General features: G+C 59.1%; 9 protein-coding genes across 9 annotated transcripts; 6 read left to right on the forward strand and 3 right to left on the reverse strand.

The window, feature by feature from the left end:
* Positions 1–179: 179 nt before the first annotated feature.
* Positions 180–2,602, forward strand: THITE_2108608 (uncharacterized protein). Its single transcript, XM_003649692.1, has 3 exons — positions 180–590; positions 658–710; positions 781–2,602. The coding sequence occupies exons 2-3, from the start codon at positions 692–694 to the stop codon at positions 2,319–2,321; spliced, it is 1,560 nt and encodes a 519-aa protein (XP_003649740.1). The 5' UTR covers positions 180–590; positions 658–691; the 3' UTR covers positions 2,322–2,602.
* A 767-nt stretch (positions 2,603–3,369) lies between these two features.
* THITE_2108611 (uncharacterized protein) lies at positions 3,370–4,533 on the forward strand. The gene is made up of 3 exons (XM_003649693.1): positions 3,370–3,802; positions 3,930–4,288; positions 4,372–4,533. Exons 1-3 carry the CDS (start codon positions 3,710–3,712, stop codon positions 4,433–4,435), a joined length of 516 nt encoding a protein of 171 aa, XP_003649741.1. The 5' UTR covers positions 3,370–3,709; the 3' UTR covers positions 4,436–4,533.
* Positions 4,534–5,257: 724 nt separating this feature from the next.
* THITE_2108614 (uncharacterized protein) lies at positions 5,258–5,753 on the reverse strand. Its single transcript, XM_003649694.1, has one exon. It carries the CDS (start codon positions 5,613–5,615, stop codon positions 5,382–5,384), a length of 234 nt encoding a protein of 77 aa, XP_003649742.1. The 5' UTR covers positions 5,616–5,753; the 3' UTR covers positions 5,258–5,381.
* A 442-nt stretch (positions 5,754–6,195) lies between these two features.
* THITE_2108615 (uncharacterized protein) lies at positions 6,196–6,773 on the reverse strand. Its single transcript, XM_003649695.1, has one exon. It carries the CDS (start codon positions 6,490–6,492, stop codon positions 6,328–6,330), a length of 165 nt encoding a protein of 54 aa, XP_003649743.1. The 5' UTR covers positions 6,493–6,773; the 3' UTR covers positions 6,196–6,327.
* Positions 6,774–11,047: 4,274 nt separating this feature from the next.
* Positions 11,048–12,912, forward strand: THITE_2108621 (uncharacterized protein). Its single transcript, XM_003649696.1, has 5 exons — positions 11,048–11,451; positions 11,525–11,781; positions 11,848–12,196; positions 12,275–12,673; positions 12,742–12,912. Exons 1-5 carry the CDS (start codon positions 11,406–11,408, stop codon positions 12,873–12,875), a joined length of 1,185 nt encoding a protein of 394 aa, XP_003649744.1. The 5' UTR covers positions 11,048–11,405; the 3' UTR covers positions 12,876–12,912.
* Positions 12,913–15,191: 2,279 nt separating this feature from the next.
* Positions 15,192–18,406, forward strand: THITE_2108624 (uncharacterized protein). Its single transcript, XM_003649697.1, has 4 exons — positions 15,192–15,422; positions 15,558–16,027; positions 16,099–17,179; positions 17,234–18,406. The coding sequence occupies exons 1-4, from the start codon at positions 15,353–15,355 to the stop codon at positions 18,124–18,126; spliced, it is 2,514 nt and encodes an 837-aa protein (XP_003649745.1). The 5' UTR covers positions 15,192–15,352; the 3' UTR covers positions 18,127–18,406.
* A 415-nt stretch (positions 18,407–18,821) lies between these two features.
* Positions 18,822–20,564, reverse strand: THITE_2108627 (uncharacterized protein). Its single transcript, XM_003649698.1, has 2 exons — positions 20,419–20,564; positions 18,822–20,340 (listed from the first exon to the last, which is right to left on the reverse strand). Exons 1-2 carry the CDS (start codon positions 20,430–20,432, stop codon positions 19,155–19,157), a joined length of 1,200 nt encoding a protein of 399 aa, XP_003649746.1. The 5' UTR covers positions 20,433–20,564; the 3' UTR covers positions 18,822–19,154.
* Positions 20,565–20,857: 293 nt separating this feature from the next.
* Positions 20,858–21,278, forward strand: THITE_2084928 (uncharacterized protein; the record flags this gene model as incomplete). The annotated part of the gene is made up of 5 exons (XM_003649699.1): positions 20,858–20,884; positions 20,957–21,003; positions 21,069–21,097; positions 21,155–21,191; positions 21,257–21,278. 5 exons carry the CDS (start codon positions 20,858–20,860, stop codon positions 21,276–21,278), a joined length of 162 nt encoding a protein of 53 aa, XP_003649747.1.
* Positions 21,279–21,493: 215 nt separating this feature from the next.
* Positions 21,494–22,966, forward strand: THITE_2108629 (uncharacterized protein). Its single transcript, XM_003649700.1, has 2 exons — positions 21,494–21,911; positions 21,993–22,966. The coding sequence occupies exons 1-2, from the start codon at positions 21,797–21,799 to the stop codon at positions 22,892–22,894; spliced, it is 1,017 nt and encodes a 338-aa protein (XP_003649748.1). The 5' UTR covers positions 21,494–21,796; the 3' UTR covers positions 22,895–22,966.
* Positions 22,967–25,815: the final 2,849 nt, after the last annotated feature.

Raw genomic sequence — 25,815 nt, forward strand, 5'->3', positions numbered from 1 at the left:
GACCTGGCTGCGCCCGGTGCCATTCGATAAGAGACGAGAGCCGCCGATTGATTTGGCTGGCGGTTCACGGGTGGACCCCGAGGGTGCCCAAATCAAAGCCTGCAGCTGGCCGCAAGCCTTGCCAGCCTGTCGCAGCCCACCCATGTGCGCTGTGCAAGTGGAATCATCCCCTTTTTGACGTTAGCGCACCCCTTCCATTAAAATGCTGTGTGGTGCAGGTGGGCTCACGATTTTGAAGACTGGCATTGGCTGATTTCCCATCCTTCCCCTTCCAACGCAGGAGAAGCTTGGAAGCCACAGCAACTCCTCGGCCGTCTCCTTGTTTTCCTGCAGCCGCGTACGCTACATCATCGCCGTCAATGCGGACGCATCGCTCGTTTTTCTGTCCTGGTCCCTGAATCTTTCCAGGCAGCCTGCGTCGGCCTTTCGCTTCCCTCAGCGGGTGTTGCGCGACTCTCCCTTCTGGGACGCCTCCCCTCCCCTCCCTTCGTGCGACTGCCGGGAACGCGGTATCGCCAATACCTCGTTTGCTCCTCCGCGGCCTCCCCGTGCTCTTCTCCGCACCGCCATCCACTGCCCAACATGTCCTCGTATGTTTTGTGCCGAACCAGTCTCCCTGCTGTCCGCCGGCTGCTGACCATAGGCTGCCAATTTCAGAATAGGATCCGTGTTTCGCTCTTTCTGGCATACCATGACCAGCTATGATCGACGTGAGCCCGATCCCGAGTTCCACCCCCAGCGTTTGCTGTCCCCTGTTCTGTTCCCTGACGGTCAAGCTAGATTCCAGCTACGACTCCCCATACAGAACAGGACGCCACGTCCCATTGAACGCGAGGGATGGTCTGACTTCGATCGCGACCGCGAGCGAATCGCGCGCCGATATCACATCGCCTTACCGCGACGAATCGGGTCGCCATTCCACATCTCCATTCGATGCCGCCCACGGAGGCCCAGTGACCTCGGCCGCGCCCGGCGCGCCTTACTCTCCTGGCATGAGATCTCAGAATGCGCAGCAGCAGGGCGCAAACGATGGCTTTGAAGTTCAGAGCCCGACCGGCGAGATTCCGATGCAATCTTTCCGGGATGGCATGCCGCCGCCGCCGCCGGTCGCTAGTTCGTGGAGCAGGATTGACAAGTGGGCCGAGGAGAACTATCCAGAACTGTATGACCAGCTCTGTGAAGGATGCACGATTAACGACCTCAACGATCTCGAACACCAGCTCGACTGCTCCCTTCCCCAAGATGTCCGGGATTCGCTGCAGATCCACGACGGCCAGGAGCGCGGCGGAAATCCTACGGGCATCATCTTTGGCGCCATGCTTCTCGACTGCGAGGAGATCGTGCAGGAGTGGGATAACTGGCGCAGGGTCAACCAGGAATTTCTGCTGGAGCCGACGTTCCCCCGGCCTGTGGTTGCCTCCAAGGCCCACGGCGGAAACGTCGAGGCATCTTCATCGGCAGCAGCAACCTCGTCCAGCTCGGCCCCGACGTCGCCTCGCAACACGAACTGGAGACAGGAGCTGCTGGCGCGACAAGACTGCGTCCCGCCGAATTCCATTAAAAAGGCTTACGCGCACCCCGCCTGGATCCCCCTTGCGCGCGATTGGGGTGGCAACAACCTAGCCATCGACCTTGCGCCGGGCCCCAGGGGCCAGTGGGGCCAGGTGATCCTCTTTGGTCGGGATTACGACACCAAGTACGTGGTGGCGCGGTCGTGGGCGGCCTTTCTGGCCATCGTTGCGGACGACTTGGGCAGCGGGAGGTGGTTTGTCGACGAGGACTCAGGGGAGCTCAAGCTGCGCGAGTTCAAGCAGACGCGTGTCGAGCCGGCGTACTTCGACATCCTGAGGTGGCGGATGGACCAGAAGTACGGGCGCACGGCCAGCAAGCGCAAGTCGATGGCGCCAGGGCCGGGTTCGCGTAGCGCGCCGAACTCGCCCTATGCCAATCCGTCGGACCCCAACGGCGAGCCCCGCGGCCGGTCGATGCAGCGGCTCAACGCCATCTCGCCCATTCCGAGCCCGATCCGGCCCGGCTACGGGAAGCCAAGCCCGCTCGCACGGGTGGCGGAGGAAGCGACCACCGCCGGTCCGGCCGCCGGAAAGGCTGGCGACAAGCTGGTCGAGCTCGACACGCCGCGGCAAAGCAACGAAGAGAACAAGGAGGCCGCTCCCAGGTTAGCGGCCTTGGGCAAAGGCGACGCCGCTGCCGACGGTGCCAAGGCTGAGGCGCAAGCGAGTGGCTCGGCGGCCGCGAGCGAGAAGCAGCAGCCCACGACCGACGCCAAACTCGAGGAGGCAATGAAGACGATTGAGATTTGAGCGGCAGCAAAGAGGGTGGGGGAATCCCAGCCGCTACGACCAGTGATGAGCCGCGGCCCACATGCTTGTGCGCCTGCACACACGGGATTTTTCATACATAGATACATCGACACGGAAAGCAGGGAATAAGTCGGGGCGTTTTGGGGTGAGGCGTCTTGACTTTAGACATCGATAAAGCGATCCGGCTGGGGGCCTTGTTGTTCTTTTTTGTTTGTTCGTGGCGTCATCTCGAGCCCCACGCTGCTTTGTGTTCGTAGAGGTTCACCTTTCTTTCGGGCGCCCCCGGTTTCCCCGCCGGTATTCGTTTGCGTCTTCTTTTCTTTTCCCTTTCTGCTCGGGGGCGGAATACACACCGGACCGTGGGGGAGGTTCGGTTGTTGCTCTTCTGTTGTACATGTACTTTATACCAGGGGCCTCTTCTTACTCGCTACCTAATCGCCTTTTTCTTGAGGCACTTTTTTTCCGCTGGCGGGCAGGAGAGGAGAGAAGATATCCTTGTCAAAATCACCGGGAGATCTGGTAACTAAGCTTTACTGCAAGTGCGTGGGTAAGGCACGCTGCATGCCCTTGTCGTCGAGAGCATCGGCCAGTTGCTGTGGTATTTGCTGCCATACCGCCGAGGCAGGAATGCATCGCGGAGAAGGTTTTGTCGTGGGATGTAAATGTGGTTTTATGGGGGGACTGGATGGAGTTTGCGGTTGTGAATCTCGGGATGGAGAGCCGAGAGCTGGTTTTACTACATCCGTACTTCGCCCTAGCTAATGCCTTGTTCTACCGTTCGCCGCATCTAAAACTCCCACGGATCCTTTCTTTGCTGCTGGATTGCCGGTAGTGGAGATGAGTTGACTCGATGTTATTAGTCGACGAACAGGAGATCATGGCCGCCATTGAAGCGCTTCAGCGTCTGGAGAGGTTTTTGGCGCTGGAAATAAGATATCGAACACCGCGTACCCTACCTACTGTGTAGAGTACGGAGCTAGGTGAATAGTTAGCCACGGCCAGTCCAAAACGCCGAACTTCTGCACAGTAGGCCCAGAAGCAGGGGAGGCCATCAGGGTGATCACGTGTTTGACCCTTGCTTCGCGCCAAGCAGCTCAGCCTTAGCGTTAGGTGGGTCCGCCAGCCTGCTGCTCCAACGTCGTCATCCGCCTGGAGCCGAGTTCGAGCCTCGCACCTCACCTCGCCCTGCCGTCGACGACTCGCCGCGGCAGACACGGATTGTAGCGCAGCATCCCCAGTGTCTGTCCGAAAGCGATTCAGCACTATAATAGCCTTGCGGCTACCCAAGCTTTAGAGCAGGCCATCCCTCTCAATTCGAGCCAGACACGATCCATTCCCCGCCTCGGCGCGCAACCAGCGACCCCAGCACTGAAACCCGAACCACTACCATGTCCGAAGACCGCCTCTGGAAATTTCGAAGGCCAGAATGGCTTAACAGCATCTGGGCGCGAAACGCAGGCGTCTATACCGCCGGCGGCCTGGTATGTGTATACCCTTCATAACCCTTCTTCCCCGGCCCTGCCTCCTTCCGGCTCCCCACCTTCCCAAATCAACTGCAACCCATGAAACCAAACCAACTAACCCCCTCCTTTTCTTCTTCGCACACAGTTCTCCCTCGCCTTCTACGTCCTCCTCGACTCGGCCGTCTGGTCCAAGTCGGCGCTGAACGGCTCGACCGTGCACGTCACCTTCGTCGACTGGCTGCCCTTCATCTTCAGCAGCCTGGGCATGCTCATCATCAACAGCGTGGAGAAGTCGCGCCTGTCGGCCGACAGCTTCAGCTACTCCGGGTCCGGCGTCGCCTGGAAGGCCCGCGTCGTCCTGTTCCTCGGCTTCGCCGCCCTCGCCGGCGGCATGGCCGGCGGCGTGACCGTGTTCGTGCTGCGCTTCGTCGTCCCCGGCGTGCCCTTCCCCGCCATGACGATGGGGGTTGAGAATGTCGTCGCGAATGCGCTGGTCGGGATTAGGTGAGTCCCCTTTCCCCCCTTTCCCTCGTCTCTTGGTGGTGCTGTTGTCGTTGACTGACACGCTCGGTCTCTTCTCTCCCCAGCTCGGTTGTGCTCTGGGTCAGCCAGAATATGGAGGATGAGTACTCGTATAACCTTGCTCTGTGAGCCAGGTTGACCGAAGGGGGGTGGTGTGTTTTAGTTTTAAGGCTAAGGAGGCTTGGGTTGTTCGTGGCAGCGGGTAGGGTTTCACGGCGGGTTCCGCGGTTAGCGCATGCGTTGGGTTGGACGGTCTAGTAGCCGTTCGAGGCTCCGGGTTCTCATTGCAAGTTACTAGTATGCGGCATGCTGAGGCGCTTGGGTTATGATGTATGCTGTGCAGAGTTGGTATTTATGGTATGTGTTTCCAACTTGTTGCCCATCACGATTGGGACTTGATAGGTGCGAACCAGCGGCCCCGGAAGGATTAATTTTTGTGCAGGAAACAGGGGGCGAGCAAGCGAGTCGGACCAGCGTGAATTCAATGCCCCTGGCGTCCTGGTCCATATGTCCAGTGCTTCGGCTGCCCAGGATCATAACCAAACAGATATGGATTGGCCAACTAGGAGGCCGGAAGCTGGAAACGACGTGGCGAAGAGCCCATCTCTGCTTCGAGTACACTACAACAATATACCCTACTCTATCCGTTTTCAGCGCCGGGTCCCAGTTGTACCTGCTAACAGCCAGATTGAGGGCCGCATACGAGGGAGACGAGAGGCGTTTGTTGAGCGGTCGACCTCACTCGAGCGAGACTGCGTCCTGGGGCTATGGCCCACCCTACGAGGTTAGGATTAACCGGAACAAACCGTCATGGGCGGCATTGTAGATCTGGGCGCCTGGTTTGCTTCGTCTCATCCACCTAGCTCACCCACATAACCCCTGAGGGAAGAAATAAAGCATCTCAACGCAGGTGCTCAGGCAACCCGAAACGCCAGGCGTATCCCTCTGCGTTGTCCCGGAGTGTTCCTCCTGTGTTCTAGTCTCACCGTAACGCGTATCAGCGACGACAACGTTGTGTGGCCGTTCAAACCGGGGGCCAACCACCTACCCACGACACTGTCCGCCTCGCAACTTCCTAAAAAGCGCACCCGAGAGTTTCCCTGAACGGAGTGCCAGCACGTAAATACCCGTTGCCCCTTCGTTCTGGCATCTCGCTAATCAGCCGGAGCAAGCAAACAAGTGGCGTCGCCCATTCGGCGCAGTCTCGGATCTGCATCTCAGTCACGGGCATGACAGGATGGCAGGAGCGGCGAATAAGGGGCACGCATCCCCGCCATTTCGACGGCAGCACGCAACCCACCATCCCCATGCTTCCAATTGCCGCTCTGCCGCCTGTTTCGATGGATCCTGCCCCGCACGTGGGAGGCCATACTGCGTAAACCCCGCGAACAGGGAGGCGATGGCAGCCATCGATTTTGACTGCCGAGAGGCCGCGAGTGAAATAGGCCAGCGGCAGCCGGTCGCGTCAAGCGGTACCTTCGCCTCCGGGACTTTGCCATCCAGTCTCAAAACACATGCCGCAAGCCTCCTGGAAGCTGATCGTCCTTTTCCTCGGCGGCGATCATGGGCTGGGCGCGTTGGGCTCCTCGATGTTACACAGCAGAGAGGCATGCACGAGAGGGCATTGCGCATGCGCAAAGGCGCCAGTCTCAGTTGTTTCTGGATGTTCCCGCTGGTGCCCAACACCACCGAGTTCATTGTCGTTGGCCTATGACAGTCAGTGACCTCGGGACGGTTCGGGAAGCGCGAAGGAAGAAACACGCATTCAACCATCGACGAATCGGTCTCTGTTACCAAGCAGTCCCAGAACAGCGCCAGTCGTTCGCGGCCGCGTTGCCAGAAGACGGGTAGCGCTGACCGGCAAAAACGTGTGGTTCTGATTCAGCTAGCTGCCGAGTCAACAAAGAACCATGCTTGAGCAGAGTCTGCACGCTGCCCAAAAAGGGGGGATCGAGCCGGGTTCGGTGGTACCGACTGGGCGAAGGAAGAGAGGGCTTGCTGACTTGCATGACGTTGTCGGTTCACCAACCTCCGGCGGTTTTGAGCTCAGCAACCTCAACCCGTCGAATCACCAAAACCAAGCCAGAGCGGATAATCATGCGGACGGGCAAGAGGTAAGTGGAGAGAAGGGGCAAGAGCAGAGGGAATATGCGCCGTGGCCCCCGGTCACTTATCTGCGCTGCCATCCCCCCTTTTTGATCGGAGACACGGTAACGCCGCTGATGTGGGAGGATGTTTAGCGAGCATGCAGCGTCTCAAGGAACTGCCTAAACTCGCAAGCGCTGCACAACGCGGGCGGGCACGTCATATGGTGAAATATGACCATCGCCGGGTCGGCCACAGGGGATCCGCGTCCCGCGGCGAGCCCCGCGATCCCAGCGACAAGAAAAAGCTTGTTGGACACCGCCCATGTCGAAAGACCCGTACCGTTACCGTACACTCAGCACTGTACTTCCGCACCATGCAGAGCCGTGTCAGAAATGGCAAAGCCGCGAACAAGACGGTGGCACGTTGTCTTAGCCCCGTGTAGCCGTGTAGGGGGGGACTCGGCCCTGTCCTTGCGCGCCCCCCGAACGGACCGACGGCTCGGCACCTCAGCTTGGGGAGGTGACGTTTTGGTGGAAGCAAGATGTGTCGTTGCATGCCTTGCCCATTGCGCACTCCGCTTCGCGCCCACGTGACTTCGAGCGTTTGCACGCAAGATGACTTAGGGGCAGCCGGTTGTGCAAGCAAGCCGAAGCCAACAAATGGAAGCGGGAGATAATAAACGTTAGATGCAGTGCAGCAAGGCGCATGTCGAGACCTCCGAACCATCCTGCCCCTTGACTGCCCGCCTGCCAACCCTTCCAGCTGTTTTTGTCTCCTTCCTGAGCACGGTAGGTGCTACCTTCCTGAGGTTGCTTGCCCCGCAATCTGAGTGGGCCCACTGCACTGAGCTTCAACCACCACGCTGGACCGGGGGCCCCACACGGAAAGGGACGTTACAGTAGATCTCGGTGTGCACGCCCACACCTCGCGCTACCGGTAATTATCGAGACCTTTTAGCTTACCATGTGCTGTCACCGAGAGTCCCCGTGATGTACAGACTACTTCGTGGAAAAACTCTCGCCGACAGTTTGCACTGGTTGCCGCTCCGACCGGTCCATCGGGGACCGCGGAGCAGTTGTGGTGGCAGTGAGCTCAACCTAGGTACTGCGGTAAGAGCTCACACGACTCGGTAACGTCCTGTGTAATATTGTGTACGGATCCGTAATCACATGCTCAACTGCCGTGACCAAGCTCCATTGCGCGATTGTCGAACAACCTTCACCCTTCCTATCGTACCACGTGCCCGGCGTTGAGATTCGGCCGTGACGGAATGCCCCGAAGGCAGCTGTTTTCGAGCCTCTTGTTTCTATATTTGGCAAGTACGTTGGCCTGGGCCTGGGCCCGGGACCGGTCGCTCCTGCGAGTGATGCTCTGGTCGATGATCAGGCCTGTCGCGCGTGGATCGGAGCCGCGCGGGCGCTAATCATCTCGCAGCCGTAATCTCGGGATGCCAAACAGCTTGACCTTTCGAGGGGCCACCGTCGTTTGTTTTACGTTAGTTACCGCTGGCCGTTTTCAGTGGACCTCCAATTTCAACTTCCCAGCTTCCCATCTGTCTCGCGACAGCGCAGCCTGGGGTCCTGTCCAGTCGCCAATAATAAGTTAACCGCCGAGTCAAGCCAGCGATGGTTCTTCAGCCGATGACCAGTGGATCGCGCGAACATTGTCTGCTCGCCAGTCAGCAGGAGTCTGGTCTCGTGTAGGCACGGTCTCCGGGGTCCAGGCGGTGGATTAGCGCATTCCGGGTGGTCATGAGACCTCCAAAGGCGCTTTGAAGATCCACATCCCTGACGCGCATCGCTCCAAGACCGAGTTGCGGAAATGCACACACAGACAGCGAACTTTCCTTATCGTCGGGCATCAGCGTACTCCGTGCGACGTCAACAGTAGAAGCATCTCACCATGTGCTCGTCGGGCTCGATGACGCACACATTATACACATTCGAGTTGTTTCTCTGCCCCAATCGCAGAATCCAGCGGATTATCGGCGTAGTGGTCCAGGCCGAACTGGTCCTTCCATATTTGCCCCTCCTTGCGTGCCAAGTCGAAGGAAGAGAGAGCCGGAAGGTGTGCCGGCCTCCGGTCATCCACGGCACTGTCTCAGCGCAGCCCAATGATGACGCAGAGGGCTGCCCGCCCCGCCCGATCTCTTGGACGCCGGCATCACCTCGGAATGGTGAAGGAAGAGGTTGGCTGGAGATTGGCCATGCAAGGAACCAAACAGTTCCTTGACAGGTGCGCCTTCTGATGCAGGACCGTTCCAGGATGTTTGGTTATGACTGCGGGAGGTATTAGAGGAACCTACGCAGTAAGCTTCCTTGCCATCGACGCAAGATGTCTGCAAGGACTTGCTCCTCCGTCTCTTCTGCTCAACCCCCGCCGTCACAGATATTTGCATACCTGACAGTGATCGTAAGCAGCAGTCACGGTAATTTGAGGTAGGCACGGAGTAGGTTGGTTAGGTACCTACCTGACTTTTGGGATACATATGGTAACCACAGCAGTCAAGTCCGTTCGCTAGATGGCTTCACTCTCGGCGCAACTCAACTTTTCAATGTAAAAAATATTGGAACTGGCGAGGGAAACAAGCGTCTACATCTAACTGGAGTTCAATGGGTGTTTACTGCGTATGCGTCAAGCTGTATTCCGTATCCACGTTTCTCTTCTTCCGTCCTGAGCATCATCTGTGCCCCAATCGGCCATGGCAATCACGGTACGAAGTACTTCTTGGCACTGGACCCATGGGCGTTCTCTGGGTCACCATGAGGAACGAACTGGCAGGTGGCCATTTCGGATTTCTCAATTGCCCCACATCGGGCCTCAGACAAGGGGCGACAAAGACAGCAGAAGCAAGTTGGCCCACTGCTCGAAACGCTGGAGCCAGGCGGGCGGCCTGACGTTCACTTGCCAGCCAGACCCCACGCCAGGGCTGGCTGCCGTGCCCATTTTGGAGGCTATTTCCAACTGGCAGCTGCCCCATCAGGACGGCCCCTCCCCAGTGGTTTCTGGAGGGTCACGTCAGACCTCGACGAACAAGATTCTCTGTGAACCTGTAGAGTACCTAGGTAGTTGTCTCTCCCTTTACTTACAAGCAGTTATCTTTGGTTGTCTCCTCTTGACCACCTGAACTCCCGTGTAAGGTGCCAGCCCTTGCCGATGCATCCAGCTGCGTGTTTCGGTTTACTCTTTACCTCTTGCGTCACCTGCTCAAACCACAGTTGTACAGTACAGTACCCTGCCTGCACCTTAAGTTGCACGGAAAAACTAGCCCGCCTCCAGCCGCCGCATGGGCACGCATCTGAATGACGCGCTGAAAGTGGCACTGGCCAGCTATCACCTGCCCTAAGCACGCGCCCTTCGCTCCCCAAGCGATTCCGACCGAAGTCGGTACAGTACCTGCCTAAGCTTCTCTTTGTTTCCTGGTCGGGCATTGAGCTGTGTAGCAGCGATCGCCTTGAATCAATCGTTGACAAGCTCTGCGGTTTTGCGGGCAGGTAATATCACAACAGTCGCTCGACCAACCGGAGGTTAACCATTTCCACTTCCAGTTCACCACGCGAGCCACTCCCTGCCGACCCTGCGTCGGAGCTACTCTACACTAAAAAGCCCAAACCCCAGGTGACAACGGGCCGGGACGAGCCCCTCCTCTCCACGCGAGCAGAGAGCCATTCATCATCTCGCCTGCCCCAAACGAGGCTCTCCGCACGATCTGGCGGCGACAACGGAAAGCAAGCGCGCGTAAGTGTTTGGCTTTTCCCGCTGTCTGTTTCATATGTTGCCCTGCCCTTTCCTTATTCCTCCCCAATCCCTCGCTGTCCACCTCGATGCACACCGAGCTGTCCCAAAACGCTCACCTGCCTCCCAACCCTGGCCCCTTCCCGACCGACCCCTCAATTCCGCCTGCTTTGGTTGGCTGCAGCGATCGGACAGCGCACCGAGTCCCTGGCCATCTGACCTCACCAGATGTGGATGAGAGCTGCAGCAGCATGCGAATGGCAGGGAAGTTTTTCACACCCAGCAAAAGAGAAGCAAGACTGTCGCGCCCGTCGATCCGAGGGTGGCCTTCAGTTGCCGGGTGCTTTCTGTCCCTTTCCTTTTGTTTTTCCCTCTTATGCCAGCAATCGCCTTGTTAGTTTCAACAACGCAGTTTGCAGCGGTGCTCCAGTCGTTTCCACAGCCAGATCAATCGAGCTAAGGTCGCCCGAGTCCATGCGTCCCGCATCCTCGCGGAGCCACTCGACCCTGGCCTGGGACCGCCTGCCGCACCACACGCCAGGCTGCCCCTTGTGTGCGGTCGTCGCCACCACAGTTGCCCTCCTGCTGTTCCCCGCCATCTTTTTACTTAGCTAGCGCACGCCCCGCCCCTCCAAAACCACACTGCATCCTGACCCGAGCGGGCACTCTGAAATTCAACCTTAACCTCTCACATCGCTGTGTTCGCCGTTCCTTCCCTTTCGCAACGTCTTCTGGTCTCCACCTCCACGCCGCGAACATCGCACACCCTGACACCATCTCGCTTTCCCCCACCCAAGAACCGCCGGGGCATTACATGAAGCACCGAATTGCGAGAGCGTCCCTCTAACCGCAGGGCCATAACACAGTTCTGCATCGCAGCCAATCCACGTCTGTTTTGCAGTCACCCCAGCTGCATCAGCTCCCCCGCCCAGAATTCCCTCTGCGCCGCCCAGTGCGTCGCTCCGGCCCCAAAACCGAGACCCCGGCATCGGGCTACGAGGCGCCGGCACCCAAACGAGCCCTCCAAAGGTTGACGAAATCGTCAATTCGAACCCTAACCGCGCGCTTCTCGGGCTGCTGCACAGAAAGAACCCGGGCAAGAAAACGTCGAGCCCCGCAGCTCGCACACTCTTGTCGCCAGGATTCTGACGACTTGTTGCCCAACACGGCCGACACCAGCGCTCTCGCGGCTCGTCCTTCCTTTCCCCTGCCGCCAATACGGCTCGGTTGTCCCCAGCGGTAGCACCGACTTGACACCGCGTATACCTGAAGAAGCATGGCGTCAAATCGGCCAGCAGCATTCAACACCCTACGGATGGGAGGTGAGACCGCTGCTCGAATCTAGGTTCCGAGCGAGGGACCCCAATGGGACGCCGTACTGACGAAGCAATGTAGAAGTAATCCGCGAAAAGGTGCAAGATGGTATCACCGGCGAGACCCGCGAGATACAGTATACCCAGTGCAAGATTGTCGGCAACGGATCTTTCGGCGTAGTTTTCCAGACGAAGCTGTCGCCGTCCAACGAAGATGCGGCCATCAAGCGGGTCTTACAAGACAAACGCTTTAAGAATCGCGAGCTGCAAATCATGAGGATCGTGCGCCATCCCAACATTGTGCAGCTGAAAGCTTTCTACTACTCCAATGGCGAACGAGTAAGTCGTGTTGCTGCCCCGGGAGCACTTGTGGCGGCGCTTCCTTGCTGACGATCGTCGCGACAGAAAGACGAGGTCTACCTCAACCTCGTGCAGGAGTTTGTCCCCGAGACCGTCTACAGGGCCTCGAGATTCTTCAACAAGATGAAGACGACCATGCCCACCCTAGAAGTGAAGCTGTACATCTACCAGCTTTTCAGGGCCTTGGCGTACATCCACTCACAAGGAATCTGCCATCGCGACATCAAGCCGCAGAACCTCCTCCTAGACCCAAGCACTGGCGTGCTAAAGCTTTGCGACTTTGGCAGTGCCAAGATCCTAGTGGAGAACGAGCCGAATGTTTCGTACATTTGCTCGCGGTACTATCGGGCCCCGGAGTTGATCTTCGGCGCAACCAACTACACGACCAAGATTGGTAAGCGGGGACTGAGAGCGAAAAATGAGCTCGCTTGCGTCTGGGTATGGCAAACCGCTAACCGAATGGGCGAAACAGACGTGTGGTCCACCGGGTGCGTCATGGCCGAGCTCATGTTGGGCCAGCCGCTTTTCCCCGGGGAGTCTGGCATCGACCAGCTCGTAGAGATCATCAAGGTCCTCGGAACGCCCACGCGGGAACAGATCCGGACCATGAACCCGAACTACATGGAGCACAAGTTCCCGCAAATCAAGCCTCACCCGTTCAGCAAAGTATTCCGTAAGGCGGACGCGAATGCTATTGACCTCATCGCGCGGCTGCTCGAGTATACTCCAACAGAACGCCTGGGCGCCATTGAAGCCATGGTGCATCCGTTCTTCGACGAGCTTCGCGACCCCAGCACGAAGCTGCCGGACTCGCGGCACGGGACGGGCCAGCTCAGGGATCTTCCGCCCTTGTTCGACTTCTCGCGTCATGGTAAGGGATCTGTCACCGTGGTCTGCTTCTCGAAGGCTTGCTAACCAGATGTTCTCTTCTCTTTCTAGAGCTGTCCATCGCTCCTCACCTGAACCACCAGCTTGTGCCACCGCACATGATCCCGGTCCTCGCGGCGCGTGGGCTCGACATTGACAACTTCACCCCGATGAGCAAGCAGGATATGATGGCGAAATTAGATTGAGTTGGCACAGGCGTGAACGAAAAGCCGTTCCGTCAGCTCGCGGTCGCACACACACACACACACAGAGTGTCCGTTATGTTGGGCAGTTTATGCTGTACTTCGCCAGCAGAGTATCATCCTCCAGATCCCGCTGGCGGCAGGCGACTCGCGGTCCCTTCGCCCCGTTCATGATCATGACAGGAAAAGAAAATGCCCATGTTGAGATACCCACAAGAGCAGCAAAAGGGTGGCGATGGAAACCAAGTAGGGGCGACGAGGCTCGGACCCTGCCGATGGCCACCTGTCCGCGCGAAAGCTGTGTCGAGAGATACGTGCGAGGAGTTTTTTGGGGTGTCAAAAGGAAGGGCGTCCGAGGCGCCTGCCACATGGTCCGCGGTACCGTCATGCTCGCAGGGACAAGCACGAAACAGGGTGGTTTGAAGGAAGGCCGCGTTGAGGGGGGAGGGAAATTGCCAATGAAAACCACGGTTCTTTTCTTTCTAACCTTCTGCTTCTTCTCTCTCGTTTTAGAGTTCTGTTTTTTTTTCTTCTCTCTTCTCTTCTCTGCATGACCGGCATGGCTTTTGCGTATTTCAACACGGTTCCCGATCGTTCCGGGCAAAGGTTTACGACTCACTTCTTACATTTGCCGTGGCAGGCGTCCACGCGCAAGCAGCGACGGGCAATGACAACAACAAGATTGGTGGTGGGCTGGGGCCTCCTTTCCCTCCCCTGCGTCTCCGCGGCCTTCCGGAATGAACTCCTCGACACCCCCTGCCTTGTCTTCTTTTGCTGGGGCGGTCTGGCTACGATTGACGGGTTCTTAGGACATGGCATATAACTTGGCTTTGGTTCTCCTCTGTGTGTTTGTGTGTGTGTGCGTGTGTGTGTGTGTGGTGTGGTCGGAAAGCCGAGGCTGGTTCCATGTTGTTGGCGTGCGCCGTCTCCTCCCCCCCTCCCCTCTCCCCCTCCGCTTCTTCCTCTCTCTCGTTTTTCTTTCCATCCTCCTCCTGCTCTCTCTCTTTCAAACTTTCCCCATATACTGGGGCATGGGGGCGCCTTTGCGAGGGGGGAAGTGGGTGGGGGGATGGTTTCGCCAAGGGAACAACCAAGACGGAATTGATGGACGGGAGATCGAAAACTGTGGGAAACTTTGCGGGAGTGGCTGATCGGTTCTTTTTGCGGGTTGGACTCGGGTAGATGATGATGACCTACCTACTTAGCGAGAAAGAAAGAAAGAGACAATTGTGACGGGACAGAGCAATTGTGTTGTTTGTCTTTGTCAGAGAGCACATCATGGTCCGGTATGGAGTACTACGACAGATTGGGTTGGGCAGGAAGGTTACGCGGCGCGGTTTTTGTCGGGCTGGCTCCGTTTTCTCATAAACTACCCAACTTTGACCCTCTACACACTGCAACTGCAACTGCACTCGGGGGCTGCCAGGCATCTTTCTGTGGGAATGTTGGGTTAGGTTCGGGCAGGGAGGAGAATTGGGGTATGGCGGCAGCGCGGATGCTGTTTATCTCTCTGTCTTGTCTGAATGTCTGCTCGCGCGCCTGCCTGTCTGTGCTTGGTAGTATTCTAAGAGTATGGTTGAGAAAAGAAGATTCTGTTGCTTGCTGCCTTACTTTACCTTGGGTGTGCCTTGGTGTCATCCGTACACCGGTGATGAGTTTGGTGAGACTAGACTGCTCAGGGTGCAACGCCAGGATTTGAGGAGAGTGTTTTCTGTTTTTCCTGCCGGAACACCACGGCATGAGAAAATGGGAAGAAGTGTGGCAACCGGCACCGCCAGGCACTGATAAGCTACCAAGGCAAATAAGTGCCTTGCCGTCTGAAGAGCTATCCCTGTCCTACGTGCTACACTACAGTCATGTCGACCTACGTGTATGGTTTAGCGCGATGGAAAGATGCGATCTGGTCGGGAAGCACGGCAGGTGAGGTGAAGGGGTGGGCTGAGACAGAACGCCGCTGGGTGTGTGGGCGGGTGGTTGGCTACACGGCATTGAAACATTGAGCTGGTTTCAGAAAGCAGCCTTGCAAGATGGATAACTATGGTGAGAGAGCTCTTTCCTGATTTTGGGGCTGATGAGCTCTTGGAAAGATTGTTCGAATGATTGTGTCATGTCGTGATGCTTACCTAGCGAGCACCAAATACTTGGTGTTTTCCACTTTGGTGACTTCTTTGTAACGTAATTACTGTGCTCTGGTGAAACCGGTCTCCAGGCCACATTCCTGCCTAACTTTGCAGGCCACAACCGCCCAAGCTTGACGTCTGGGACCCACAGTCAATTCGCGCCTGGTCTTGGCAAGTGCAACTTCACGCGAAACTGTTTCGCGGAGACTAAGTAAACGGCACCGTTTTGCAATCCCAACAACCCGCAATCCTCAACTTGCAGCTCTGCCACAGTCACCTTTGCATCACTCCGTTTGCCGCCGTAGCGGTCCCTGCATTGCCACTCCTCCCGGGATCTGAAAGGGCAAGCGATAGCCCACAATGGCCGACTACGACCGCAGACCAGGCGGCGGCGGCAGCAGTTACAACCCCAAGAAACGTCGCTTCAGAGGTGAGTTCTAGCTTCAGCCTCTGACTTCCAAACCCGGACTCGCCCCAGACAGCTTCTACGCTGTCTGGCCGGCTCACCATTCTTCCTCTCATCTGAAACCACACACTAACACGGACCGTTCCGAATCTCAAACAGAGGACGATGACTACGACCGCCGCGGCCCCCGCCGGCGCTACGAGGCGCCGCCGCACGTGCGCTTGCGCAAGCAGCTGATCGCCATCGCCGAGAACCCGATGCGGCCCTGGCACGAAGAGGTGCAGGCGATCGCGACGCTCTTCACGGACAACTGGGACGACGAGCTGCTGCGCGGCAACTTCGTCGACCTGGCGCTGCAGCTGGCCGTCGAGCAGCCGCTCAAGACGCCCTTCGTCGCGGCCGTCGTGCTCGTCGCCAACGTGACCAGGCCCGAGGTCGTGGACCTGCTGCTGGCGAAGCTGGCCGCGTCGGTGGAGAAGGGGATCAAGGCCGGCGAGTGGAGGGATGTGAAGCTCTATCTGAAGCTGCTGGCGTGCCTGCAAGGGTGTCTTGAGGGGGAGGGCATCTTTCCGCTGCTGGAGGGCCTTTTTGAGAGGGCGGTGGACCTGCAGACGGCTAGTTCGGAGGATGTGAGTCCTGCCTGCTGTCTTTCTGGCCGAAGAGTTGCGGTGGTGCTGGTGGGACTGACTGATTATTGCAGACGATCGGGACGGAGATTGTCAAAATCATCCTCTTGACGCTTCCGTACGTCATGGCCGCTGCGCCGGGCCAGTGGGTGCAGAAGGCGGCCGATCTGATGGAGAAAACGGAGATTATTGCTTCAGAGCCACACGCCCTACAGACGCTCATCGAGCCCTATCACCCCGAGAGCGGCGAGGAAGCTCCTCCGCAGTCGCAGAGCTTGATCGGGCTGCTCCAGACTCAACTCCAGAGCGAGGCCAACAATGGCTGGGTGCTGCCCTGCCTGCCGAGGCCGTGGCAGTTACCCCTGAGCGATGTCGAACAGCAGTCTCAGCTCGACAACGCCACCAAGCACGCCCTCCCTCCTATCGCGATTCCTGAAACGGTTATCACCGGCCCGCGGCCGCTGTTCCCGGAGGTTTACTTTTCTGTCTACGCAGGTCAGGACGTCGAGTCTGTGCCTCCGTTGAGTAACGCCGCGGCGTCGCTGATCCGGGATGCTTTGCTCGATACGATCAACGTCCTTCACTTTAATCGCAACGTTGCCGCACGGCACTTGATCGATCTGGACTGCTACTTTGCGCCGCGGACGTTTGCGGCACGAGCCACGCCCTTCGACAAGCTGCGCGACATCGAGCCACCCAAATCGACGTGGAAGCCGGAGGACGTCGCGGTTGACGCTGTCTTCTCTCAGCTCTTCCAGCTGCCGAACCCCGAGCACAAGCTTGTTTTCTACCACTCCGTCCTCACCGAGGCATGCAAGCTTGCCCCGGCCGCGATAGCGCCGAGCTTGGGGCGCGCCATTCGCTTTCTCTACCGGAATTCGCCTCGCCTCGACCTGGAGCTGGCCAACCGCTTCATCGACTGGTTCTCGCACCATCTAAGCAATTTCGGCTTCACCTGGAAGTGGACAGAGTGGGTGGACGATGTGTACCTGCCGGATGTCCATCCGCGGAAGGCGTTCATCAACGGCGCGCTCGACAAGGAGATCAGGCTCAGCTTTGCGCAACGCATCAAGAACACCCTACCGGATCCCTATAAAGAGCTGATCAGCCCAGAGAAGGAGAAGGATGCGCCGGATTTCAAGTTCGCCAGTGATGGTGGGTTGCCGAAGCTTGATTTTTGTCGCCTGACCTGCCGCTGACTAGGATTAGATACCCCATTCGCAGCCGAAGGACGCGAGATTTTGGCCCTGCTCAAGCGCAAGGCTCCCGACGAGGAGATCGAGGCGGTGATCCAGCGCATCCAGTCGCTCGCCATCGACCGCGAGATCGACGCGCTCGTGGCGAGCACCGACGTCTTCGTGACGTGCGTGCTGCACTTCGGCAACAAGTCGCTCTCGCACGTCCTGGCCGCCATCGAGCGCACCAAGGATCGCCTCGCCGACGCGGGCGCCGCCTCGGACGCCGCGCGCACCCAGATCATCTCGGCTACCATGGCCTACTGGTCCGCACACCCGGGCGTCGCCCTCTCCATCATCGAGAAGCTCCTCAACTACAGCATCCTGACCCCGGCCACTGTCATCAACTGGGCCTTGATCGGCCGCGCGGGCAGCACCCGCGGCGAGGCGCTCGCCACCGCGCACTTGTACGAGATGGTGTTCAACACGGTCATGAAAGTCACCGGCCGCGTGCGCCAGCTCGCGACGAAGCCTCCATCACCCCCGCACCAACAAGCACAATCCTCGGCGGACGCCGAGGAGGCGGAGACGCGCGAGCGCGAGATCCGCGCGATGCGGGCGCTGTTCGCCGCCATCGAGGACGCGCTCGCGGCCTGGGCGGCCGGCAGCAAGGACGAGATGATGGAGGCCAGCGAGGGCGCCGCCGGCGACAGCGAGACCGAGCGGCTCGTGCGCCGCTGGGGCGAGCGCTGGCTGCGCGTCTTCCGCCGGCGCGCGGCCATCGAGGAGGCCTTCCTCGTCGAGGCGGAGAAGGAGCGCGCGAGGCTGCGGGCCGAGATGGAGGAGCAGGCCCGGGAGCAGGAGCAGGCCCGGGCGCGGGAGCGGGAGCTGGATGGGCAGGGCGGGGAGGGGATGGAGGTTGCTTAGATTGCCGGTTGGGGGGTGGTGGACCTTCGCCGTCTTTTCTTTCCCTTTGAAAGGGAGAGGGGCATGACTTGGAGTCTTGCTTTGCCTGGTGAACTGGACAGGGCGTCGCAAAGCACACGTTGTATGATTGTCGTGTATGTTACCGCATTTCCATACCTTGGAAGGCAAACGAAAGACAGGAGGGTAAAGCCTGTTCCGGGAATCTACAAGCGGCCAGTGCCACAAAAAAAATCTATTATTTTTGTTTTCAAATGGCATCATATGGAGCAACAACATTCTATTCTCGGGCAGCGCACAGAACTGCGGCCTGTTGAGCTTCTCCCTTTTCTCTGGCCTGCTTTGACTCGCTGCTCCCTCCGTCCCGGTGTCCTATCTATCCAAGCTTCCGCTTGATATAAAGCAGGCTGCGTCATCGCAGGTCCCGCAACGCTCGCCACCGAAGTTTGTTCGTGTGACCTGCCTGACGCCGCATAACCGCATATGGTGACGCGAAGCTTGTGCGAATGACACTGCTCGAGCGGGTTGCCGAGGAGCTGTGGTGTGTGTGTGTGCATATGTGTTAGCTCCCGCGGCTGAGAAGAGGAGTAAGTAGGTAGATTTGGAAAGTGTCGTCGCTAACCCTGGCACAAAATGAATCCTGGCAGTTCGTGTCGTAGGAGAAGAGCCCCCTTGTGTGGAACAAGAGGGCCGCAACCCTATTCCTATTCCTGCAGGTCACAGCCCCGATGTCAGGGTACATAGGGACGTCAATCATCCGCCGTTGTCTTGTTGTCCGTCGTGGGCGGGCGTGATGCTGCGACTACTGATCGCTTGTCGCTTTCCTTCCCTCCGGGAGTTGACTGGACTGGTCTGCTCTCCCCCATGTTGGCGGGGTCAAGCCGGCAACGGGAGAGGCGGTACCCGCCATCGCTCCCTTGGATGATCTACACCATTTTTGCTGCCACGCATATCTGAACAAATATCTCGACGTTCCCATCACGGTCCAAGCTGCAAATTCCCTGACCTTCCCCACTAGCCCGGCGTTCATTCTAACGCCGGGCGAACCCAGGCGGCGGCGGCGGCGCGCCAAACCCCTGCGGCACCCCAGCCGGAAGCGGCATGAACCCCGGCGGCGGGACCGGCGCACCAGGAGGGGGCGGCCCACCGGCGAACCCGCCGGGCGGAGGCGGCGGCATGCCGGGATATGCGGGCGGCTGCCCCGGGCCTGGGACTGGGCCTGGGACAGGGGCGCCCGGGGGCCCGGCGGGGAAGCCGGCGGGGGGCGGCGGGTGGTGGAAGGCGCCGGCGGAGCCGCCGAAGCCGCCGTGGCTTGGGGGAGGGCGCGCGGGGAGGCCGGACGGAGGCGGCGGAAGACCGCCGGCGCCGGTACCCATGGGCCGGCCGCCGAAGGACGGAGGCGGCGGCGCCGCGCGGCCCATTCCGCTCGGCCCTGTGGGAGGCATGCTGCCGTAGCCGCCCGGGGGTGGCACGGTGGCGCTGACAGGCGGAGCGACGGCTGCTGGGCCGTTGACGGTAGAGGGCACGGCGGCGCCTGGGCGGGTGGGGGCTCCCACTGGCGGCGCGGCTGCTGATATCGGGGCGGTCATGTGGAAGGCGGGCGGGAGGGGTTGTTGCTCGGGGAGGATGTTGTGCTTCTTGCCCTCGGCGGCCAGCTTGCGCTCGGCCTCGTCGCCGTGGCGCTCGCCCTTGCCGTCCTTCTTGTAGGCATACTCGACGGTGATGGCCTTGCTGAGCAGGTACTGGCCGTTCATGGTGGACAGGGCGGCATCGCTGGCCTCGAACGAGTCGAAGCTGACGAAGCCATAGCCCTTGGAGATGTGGTTCTCGTCGCGCACGATGTTCGGCTGGCGCAGGATCTGGCCGAACTGGCTGAAGGTGTCGTAGAGGATCTTCTCGTCGACCTGGGGGTCGAGGTTGTTGATGAACAGCTCGGCGCCAATGTCGACGGCCTTCTGCTTGTCGGCGCTGGCCTTGTTGACGCGGATCGGCTTGCCCCAGATGCGGATGCCGTTGAGCACCTTGGCGGCGTACTCTGCCGAAGCGGGCGTGTCAAACTCGACGAAGCCGTAGCCCTGGTGTGTCTGCGATACGCGGTCCTGCGGCATGTGGACTTGGCGCACTGGGCCGACCTGCGTCATGAGCTCCGAGAGCAGCTCCTGCGTGAAGCGCTCGTCGATATTGCCGACGTAGACGGTCGCATCTTTGTTCTGCTCCCTGGGCACGAGTTAGGAGGCAATCATTTTTCCTCGGGATGAAGACAAAAATCGATTGATTGATGGGAGTGGAGCTTACCAATGTCTCGACATTGTTGCGGTAAGTCAGGCTCTCCTCCGACGCGAAGAAAGCTGCGTGGGTTATCAAAGTCGCGAGAGCGTGTTTTGCGTATTTCGCAGTGTGCAACGCAAGAAGGCAACTTTCTTGCTCGACACCAGAGCCAAGCTTCCATGGAGTGTGGGGCCCAGCTGCAGGGGGGTCTCGTGCCCGGCAGGCGGCGGCAGGCAGCGTGCCAAGCACCAGGCTGTGGGCCAAGGCTGTTGAGCCCCCAGACCGCCCAAAAAAGGATTTTGCCGCAACTGAAGCACTGATTGATTGCATTGACAAACTCGTGACGCCTGTTCGTTCAGGGTTCCACACCAAGAACAAGTGCCTCCTTGCCCACCGTCATCGCCGGCGAGCACTAGACAAAACCAAATATAAGGCAGCATCATATCTTCCGGACTCGCCGCTCAAGATGTTTGCCCTCTCCGAGGAGTCGAAGGTTCGCCTCTTGTCCCCCGTTCGTTGGCGCCGCCGGCGGCAGTGCCGAGCTCGCTGACACCCTGCGACACAGGAGCGCATTGGGAGGATCATCGAGATCTCACGGGTTGCGATCCACTAGTATGCCCCGACCACCCAGGAACCGAACCCTCCGACCGCCGGGTTGCTGACCGGACATGTACCAGTGGCTACCTGCCCTTGATCCTCTATCTTGGTATGCATCTCCGGTCCTCGCGATTGAGATGGTGAGACAAGTACTGACCCCCTCCAGGCTACACCCGCAGCGAGCCCCGGCCATCTATCATCCGGTATGTCTGGCGCAGACGGTGTTTCTTCCGAGCACGGCCATCCGCTCTAACTATTTGTTCCGCAGCCTCCTCTCCCCGCTCTCTTAAATAGCTGCACTGCTCCAACTGCGGAATGAAGGACTCGACAAACTGTACCAATAATGTTACTTCGGGGGGATGAAGAATCGACCCAAGGGAAGGGCGGCCGGCGGCATAAGGACCATGGGATGTCATGGAAGCCTGGGAGGCTGAGAACTGGGCCTTAACACCTCATGACCGGCACTGTACACTATAACTCCGGAATATCTCCCGCAATAATGATCGAGACGTGGACGAGCAATCTTGAGGCTTTGCGCATTTTTCGTTTCTTTTTTTGTGTTGCGTGGCTTGATTCTCCCCTGCCTGCTGTCTGATGGCAGCCCTCGGCTTTTGGCTGCTGTTCGGCCGAGAGAGGCCGGGATACGGATATTTTTCTCAGGGCCCTTGCGTCATACCTTTTTTTTACCCTTTGTCACTCTCCAGCGACCAGCTGCGCTCGCTCGACCATGCGCGCCCTCTGACACGGAAAAGCAGTACTTTCCACCGGACCCATGTAGCGACTACCGCCAGACGTCTCTATAACGGAAATGAAAGATGCGGGCCTCTCTCCCGCCCTCGTCGAGACGGTCGCGGGGCTCTCGGCCGGGTCCATGGCCACCCTGATCGTGCACCCGCTCGACATTGTCAAGACGCGCATGCAGGGTGCGTGCTTCCAACTGCTTCGAATTAGGTAACCTGATCTGACAACTAACCACAACTTCCACCCGCCTCCCAACCATCCAGTCCACCGCAGCGCCCTCTCCTCCTCCTCCTCTTCCTCCTCCCCCGCCGCTTCCCCAACAACCGTCTCCCTCATCCGCGCCCTCGCCCGCACCGACCGGCCCGTCGCCGCCCTCTACCGCGGCCTGACCCCGAACCTGCTCGGCAACGCGACCAGCTGGGCCGCCTTCTTCTTCTTCAAGGCCCGCCTCGAGCGCGGGCTGGCCCACCTGCGCGCGGCCGCGCGCCACGCGCCGGACCCGGACCCGCGCTCCCCGGCCCAGGTCCGCCAGCGCCTCACGCCCGCCGACTTCTTCGCCGCCTCGCTCGCCGCCGGCGCCCTCACCCAGCTGATCACCAACCCGATCTGGGTGCTCAAGACCCGCATGCTCGCCTCCGACCGCGCCGCCGCCGGCGCCTACCCCAGCATGTGGTCCGGCGCCGTCCGGCTGTGGCGCGAGGAGGGACCGTGGGGGTTCTACAGGGGCTTGGGCGTCGGCATGCTGGCCGTCAGTCATGGGGCGGTGCAGTTCGCCGTGTACGACCCCGCGCGGAAGATGTACCTCGCGTCGAAGAAGAGGCGCGGTCAGGGCGGCGTCGGAGGGGAAGAAGGGGTGGTGTCGAACGAGGCCACGCTGGTTCTGTCCACCGTGTCGAAGCTCGTGGCGGGCGCCGCGACGTATCCGCTGCAGGTGCTGAGGAGCAGGTTGCAGCACCACGATGCCGAGGAGCTCTTCGGGAAGGGCGTGTCCGGCGTGGTGAGGAAGCTGTGGAGGGAGGAAGGCGTGAGGGGCTTCTATCGCGGCGTCGTGCCCGGCGTGGTGAGGGTGCTGCCGGCGACGTGGGTGACGTTCCTCGTGTACGAGAATGTAAAGTACTATCTGCCGCGGTTGGCGCGCGGCGGGAAGGACCATGTTGTGGCATAGATCTAGACGGGGGACCGGCGTTGCAAGAGGCTCGAGGCGGATATCATCTGGTTGGGTAGCACGGTTCGGCGTCGCTTCTTGGTTGTCAGCTCAATGACTTTGCAAGTCCAAGGGAACCTCGCTGTTGACTCTCGTCTGCGCCGGCTCCAGCCGCACCCTCCAACGCCCAGACGCTCACGGTGTCGGACGTACTCCGCATTCCTTGGTAGTGAAGGCCACAGGCGAACCTCGGAAGCCCATCCAGAGGCGGCATCCTGGTGCATCTGAACAGGCGCCTGTACTGATACTTGGGCTCCAAGGAGAGCACCCATATTTCGCCGATGCTGTCCGGCCTACTTCCGCACTTCTGTGGCAGTCTCCCAGGTATCTACAAGTGAAATACGAAGCAATCTCCGGCGACTTAGGCGTCAAACAAGCGAGGCTGAGCTCATCCCCGACGAGATGGTGCCTTGCTGGACGACTAAGTCCATCCTCCCCCCAAACACAGCCTTACAAACTGTCCGCTTTTCAGGCTCGCTTGTATACGTCGAACAAATCTCGTGCTGGACTAGCTACTTCTTGCCTGGATTCTGTCCCTGTGTGGGCATCTAGCTTCACAAGAGGAGCGAGCATCACTTGCTTGACCCTGACTTCGTTGTTTGACATTGAAATTGATGTCTCCGTCTTGTGCACCGGGCCAGTCCTGTCTTCTCACCCTAGATCTCGTCAACCTCAGCATCAACAATTGTCTCGGAACATTTATTCTGATCCTGTTCCTGTAGCACTGCCGGTGGTTAGCTTCCAATAGGGAAGGATAGGGGCAGACCATCTCAGGGAACTAGAAAACGGTCTGTGGGCGGACCATCTGGACAACCCAAACGGAGGAGCGGCCAGCTTCTGGATCAGGCGTGAACAGTACGTCCCAAGGGAGCCATAGGATAGTCGCGGAGTGGTATCGTTCTCAGAGTCAAGCCCAGAGTAAGCTCCGAGCAGGGCCAGTCGCAGAACCGTGATCTGAACGCATCAACACCCCAACATCCTCCTGTTACCAGTTGTGTTCCATCAAGTCTGAGAACCTGCGTGCTCTTGCTCTACCCCCAGCCAAGTGCTCTCTCCAGTTCACGGTTCCCGACACAGTAAGGGCCAGCCTGAGACTCTCACCAGGTGCCGACAGACACATATCCGCTCTGAGAGTCAGCACTCCTGCCGCCAAGAAACCCCTTCTTCATCCTGGCCCATCTCACATCAACAACTGCTTCGACACAGCCATACACAGCCGCACACCCTGGTTCCCTTCCAACTTCCAAGAGACTCGCCACCGTACCCTGCTTTCCAAGACACTCGGGTTGAGCCAGACGAGAGGGCGTGCCAGAGGGGGGCCGCCGTGACAGAGCAGCAATGATCGAGGCCCGGCTGTCCCCGTGCGATAAGTAATTGAGATCAACACCCGCGACACGAGACAGTAACACGATAATTTCAGCCCAAGCAATGCCCGACCACACACCCACGCACGTACACGCCGAATTCTGGCATGCTTTCCGTAGCCAGTTGTGCCGCCGTCGTCATCATCGATCACATCATCGGGCAGAGCAGCGCAAGAAAGCTCCCGCCGCCCCGCGGAGGGAGCTTGAAGAGGAAGGAAAAGAAACCGAGACCCGAGACTCGGCCACAACCAGCCAGCCACGGGCAATGTCCACACGAATATCAATGTATACGCACACCCACCCCCCCACTTCCCAGCTGATCTTCGCGGGTAAGTCAGTCAGGAACTCTGTAGACAATGTTAGGGGATGGCCAGAGTACGCCAATCCAGGCCCTCACGCCCTCCTCAGCCGCCCACCCCCGGGCCCAGCCTTGCTAAACAGCCCCCTATTCAAAACATCGCCACCGGTCCCGGCCCTAGTCGGAGAAACAATTCGACACCCCGCCCACATCCCATCCCACAATCCAGAATTCCATGATCATGAGCTACGAGGCGTGGCAGGTTCGAGACCCCTCGTTCCGTCGCCCAGTAAACCCCCACCTACTCCTGTGGTGTACACGTATGGTTGTGTGCCAGGGGGAAGGGGGGAGAAAGGGATAAGCAGGCGCCGTCCCAGAACCACGGAAAAAAAACAAAGAAAGCAAAGAAACCGGAGCGTAAAACAAGCGCCGGAGTCAGCTCCAGACCAAGAGAGCCCGCCTATCTCTGCAAGCTTAACTAGCCACAGTACTTAGTTATTGCCCAGCATATGATCGACCGGAAGCACCCGTAGTCCCTGCGTCCCGCAGGCGCAGACACATACACACGGCCATGTCGGGTTTCCCATCCGGGTAACTAACAAACTGCTCCAAGCGCCGTCGGGTCTACGCAAAACAGGTAACCCGATGGTGGCCGGGCGGGTATGTACAGACCCAGCAATTGACGTGAGACGATATCAAGCGAGGACCATTCTCGAGCTGGGACAATACGAGAGCACAGACGGGCGGGTAGGTAGGTTGGCAGGCAAGCACACAGACCGAAATGCAGGAACCCGCGGGAGGGACCGACCGATAGACTGACGGACGGACGAGACAGAGACGCAGCTCGGAAGCTTCCCCGTGGCGAGCGAGCACCTCAGTCACGATCACTCGCATCTGGCGGGAGGCCACGGCAGTGTGTCGAACGCAGTAGCCGGGCCCGATCCTGCAGGCCCTCCTCACCTGCCGGCACCAAACTGTAACGTGATATCCTGCTTGACGCAGGAGATAGACGTGAATGGCGAAACGGAGAGTAAGATGGGAGAAGAGGGTGGGAGAATAAGAAAAGGTGGAAGGATTCAACCGGCTTTAGTGTCATGTAGTGTATATGTAGGCAGATAACCAGGCAGAGAGACTGGACCGGACGAGACCCGGCGAGTGGGAGACCAGGTAAGGCGAGACAAGACGAGACAAGACAAGACGAGATGAGACCAGACAAAGAC

This window comes from Thermothielavioides terrestris, chromosome 1 (genome assembly GCF_000226115.1).
Source record: "Thermothielavioides terrestris NRRL 8126 chromosome 1, complete sequence".
Classification (NCBI taxonomy): domain Eukaryota; kingdom Fungi; phylum Ascomycota; class Sordariomycetes; order Sordariales; family Chaetomiaceae; genus Thermothielavioides; species Thermothielavioides terrestris.

Excerpts from the sequence above, each read along its gene's own strand:
- THITE_2108624 (XM_003649697.1), top strand. The coding sequence starts at position 15,353 with ATGGCCGACTACGACCGCAGACCAGGCGGCGGCGGCAGCAGTTACAAC. Across the intron at positions 16,028-16,098 it reads AGACGGCTAGTTCGGAGGAT|ACGATCGGGACGGAGATTGT; the intron begins GTGAGTCCTGCC and ends TGATTATTGCAG. Across the intron at positions 17,180-17,233 it reads TTTCAAGTTCGCCAGTGATG|ATACCCCATTCGCAGCCGAA; the intron begins GTGGGTTGCCGA and ends GACTAGGATTAG.
- THITE_2108611 (XM_003649693.1), top strand. The coding sequence starts at position 3,710 with ATGTCCGAAGACCGCCTCTGGAAATTTCGAAGGCCAGAATGGCTTAAC. Across the intron at positions 3,803-3,929 it reads TCTATACCGCCGGCGGCCTG|TTCTCCCTCGCCTTCTACGT; the intron begins GTATGTGTATAC and ends CTTCGCACACAG. Across the intron at positions 4,289-4,371 it reads AATGCGCTGGTCGGGATTAG|CTCGGTTGTGCTCTGGGTCA; the intron begins GTGAGTCCCCTT and ends TTCTCTCCCCAG.
- THITE_2108615 (XM_003649695.1), bottom strand. The coding sequence starts at position 6,492 with ATGGCAGCGCAGATAAGTGACCGGGGGCCACGGCGCATATTCCCTCTG.
- THITE_2108621 (XM_003649696.1), top strand. The coding sequence starts at position 11,406 with ATGGCGTCAAATCGGCCAGCAGCATTCAACACCCTACGGATGGGAG. Across the intron at positions 11,452-11,524 it reads CAACACCCTACGGATGGGAG|AAGTAATCCGCGAAAAGGTG; the intron begins GTGAGACCGCTG and ends GAAGCAATGTAG. Across the intron at positions 12,197-12,274 it reads CAACTACACGACCAAGATTG|ACGTGTGGTCCACCGGGTGC; the intron begins GTAAGCGGGGAC and ends TGGGCGAAACAG.
- THITE_2108629 (XM_003649700.1), top strand. The coding sequence starts at position 21,797 with ATGAAAGATGCGGGCCTCTCTCCCGCCCTCGTCGAGACGGTCGCGGGG. Across the intron at positions 21,912-21,992 it reads TGTCAAGACGCGCATGCAGG|TCCACCGCAGCGCCCTCTCC; the intron begins GTGCGTGCTTCC and ends CCAACCATCCAG.
- THITE_2108614 (XM_003649694.1), bottom strand. The coding sequence starts at position 5,615 with ATGGGGATGGTGGGTTGCGTGCTGCCGTCGAAATGGCGGGGATGCGTG.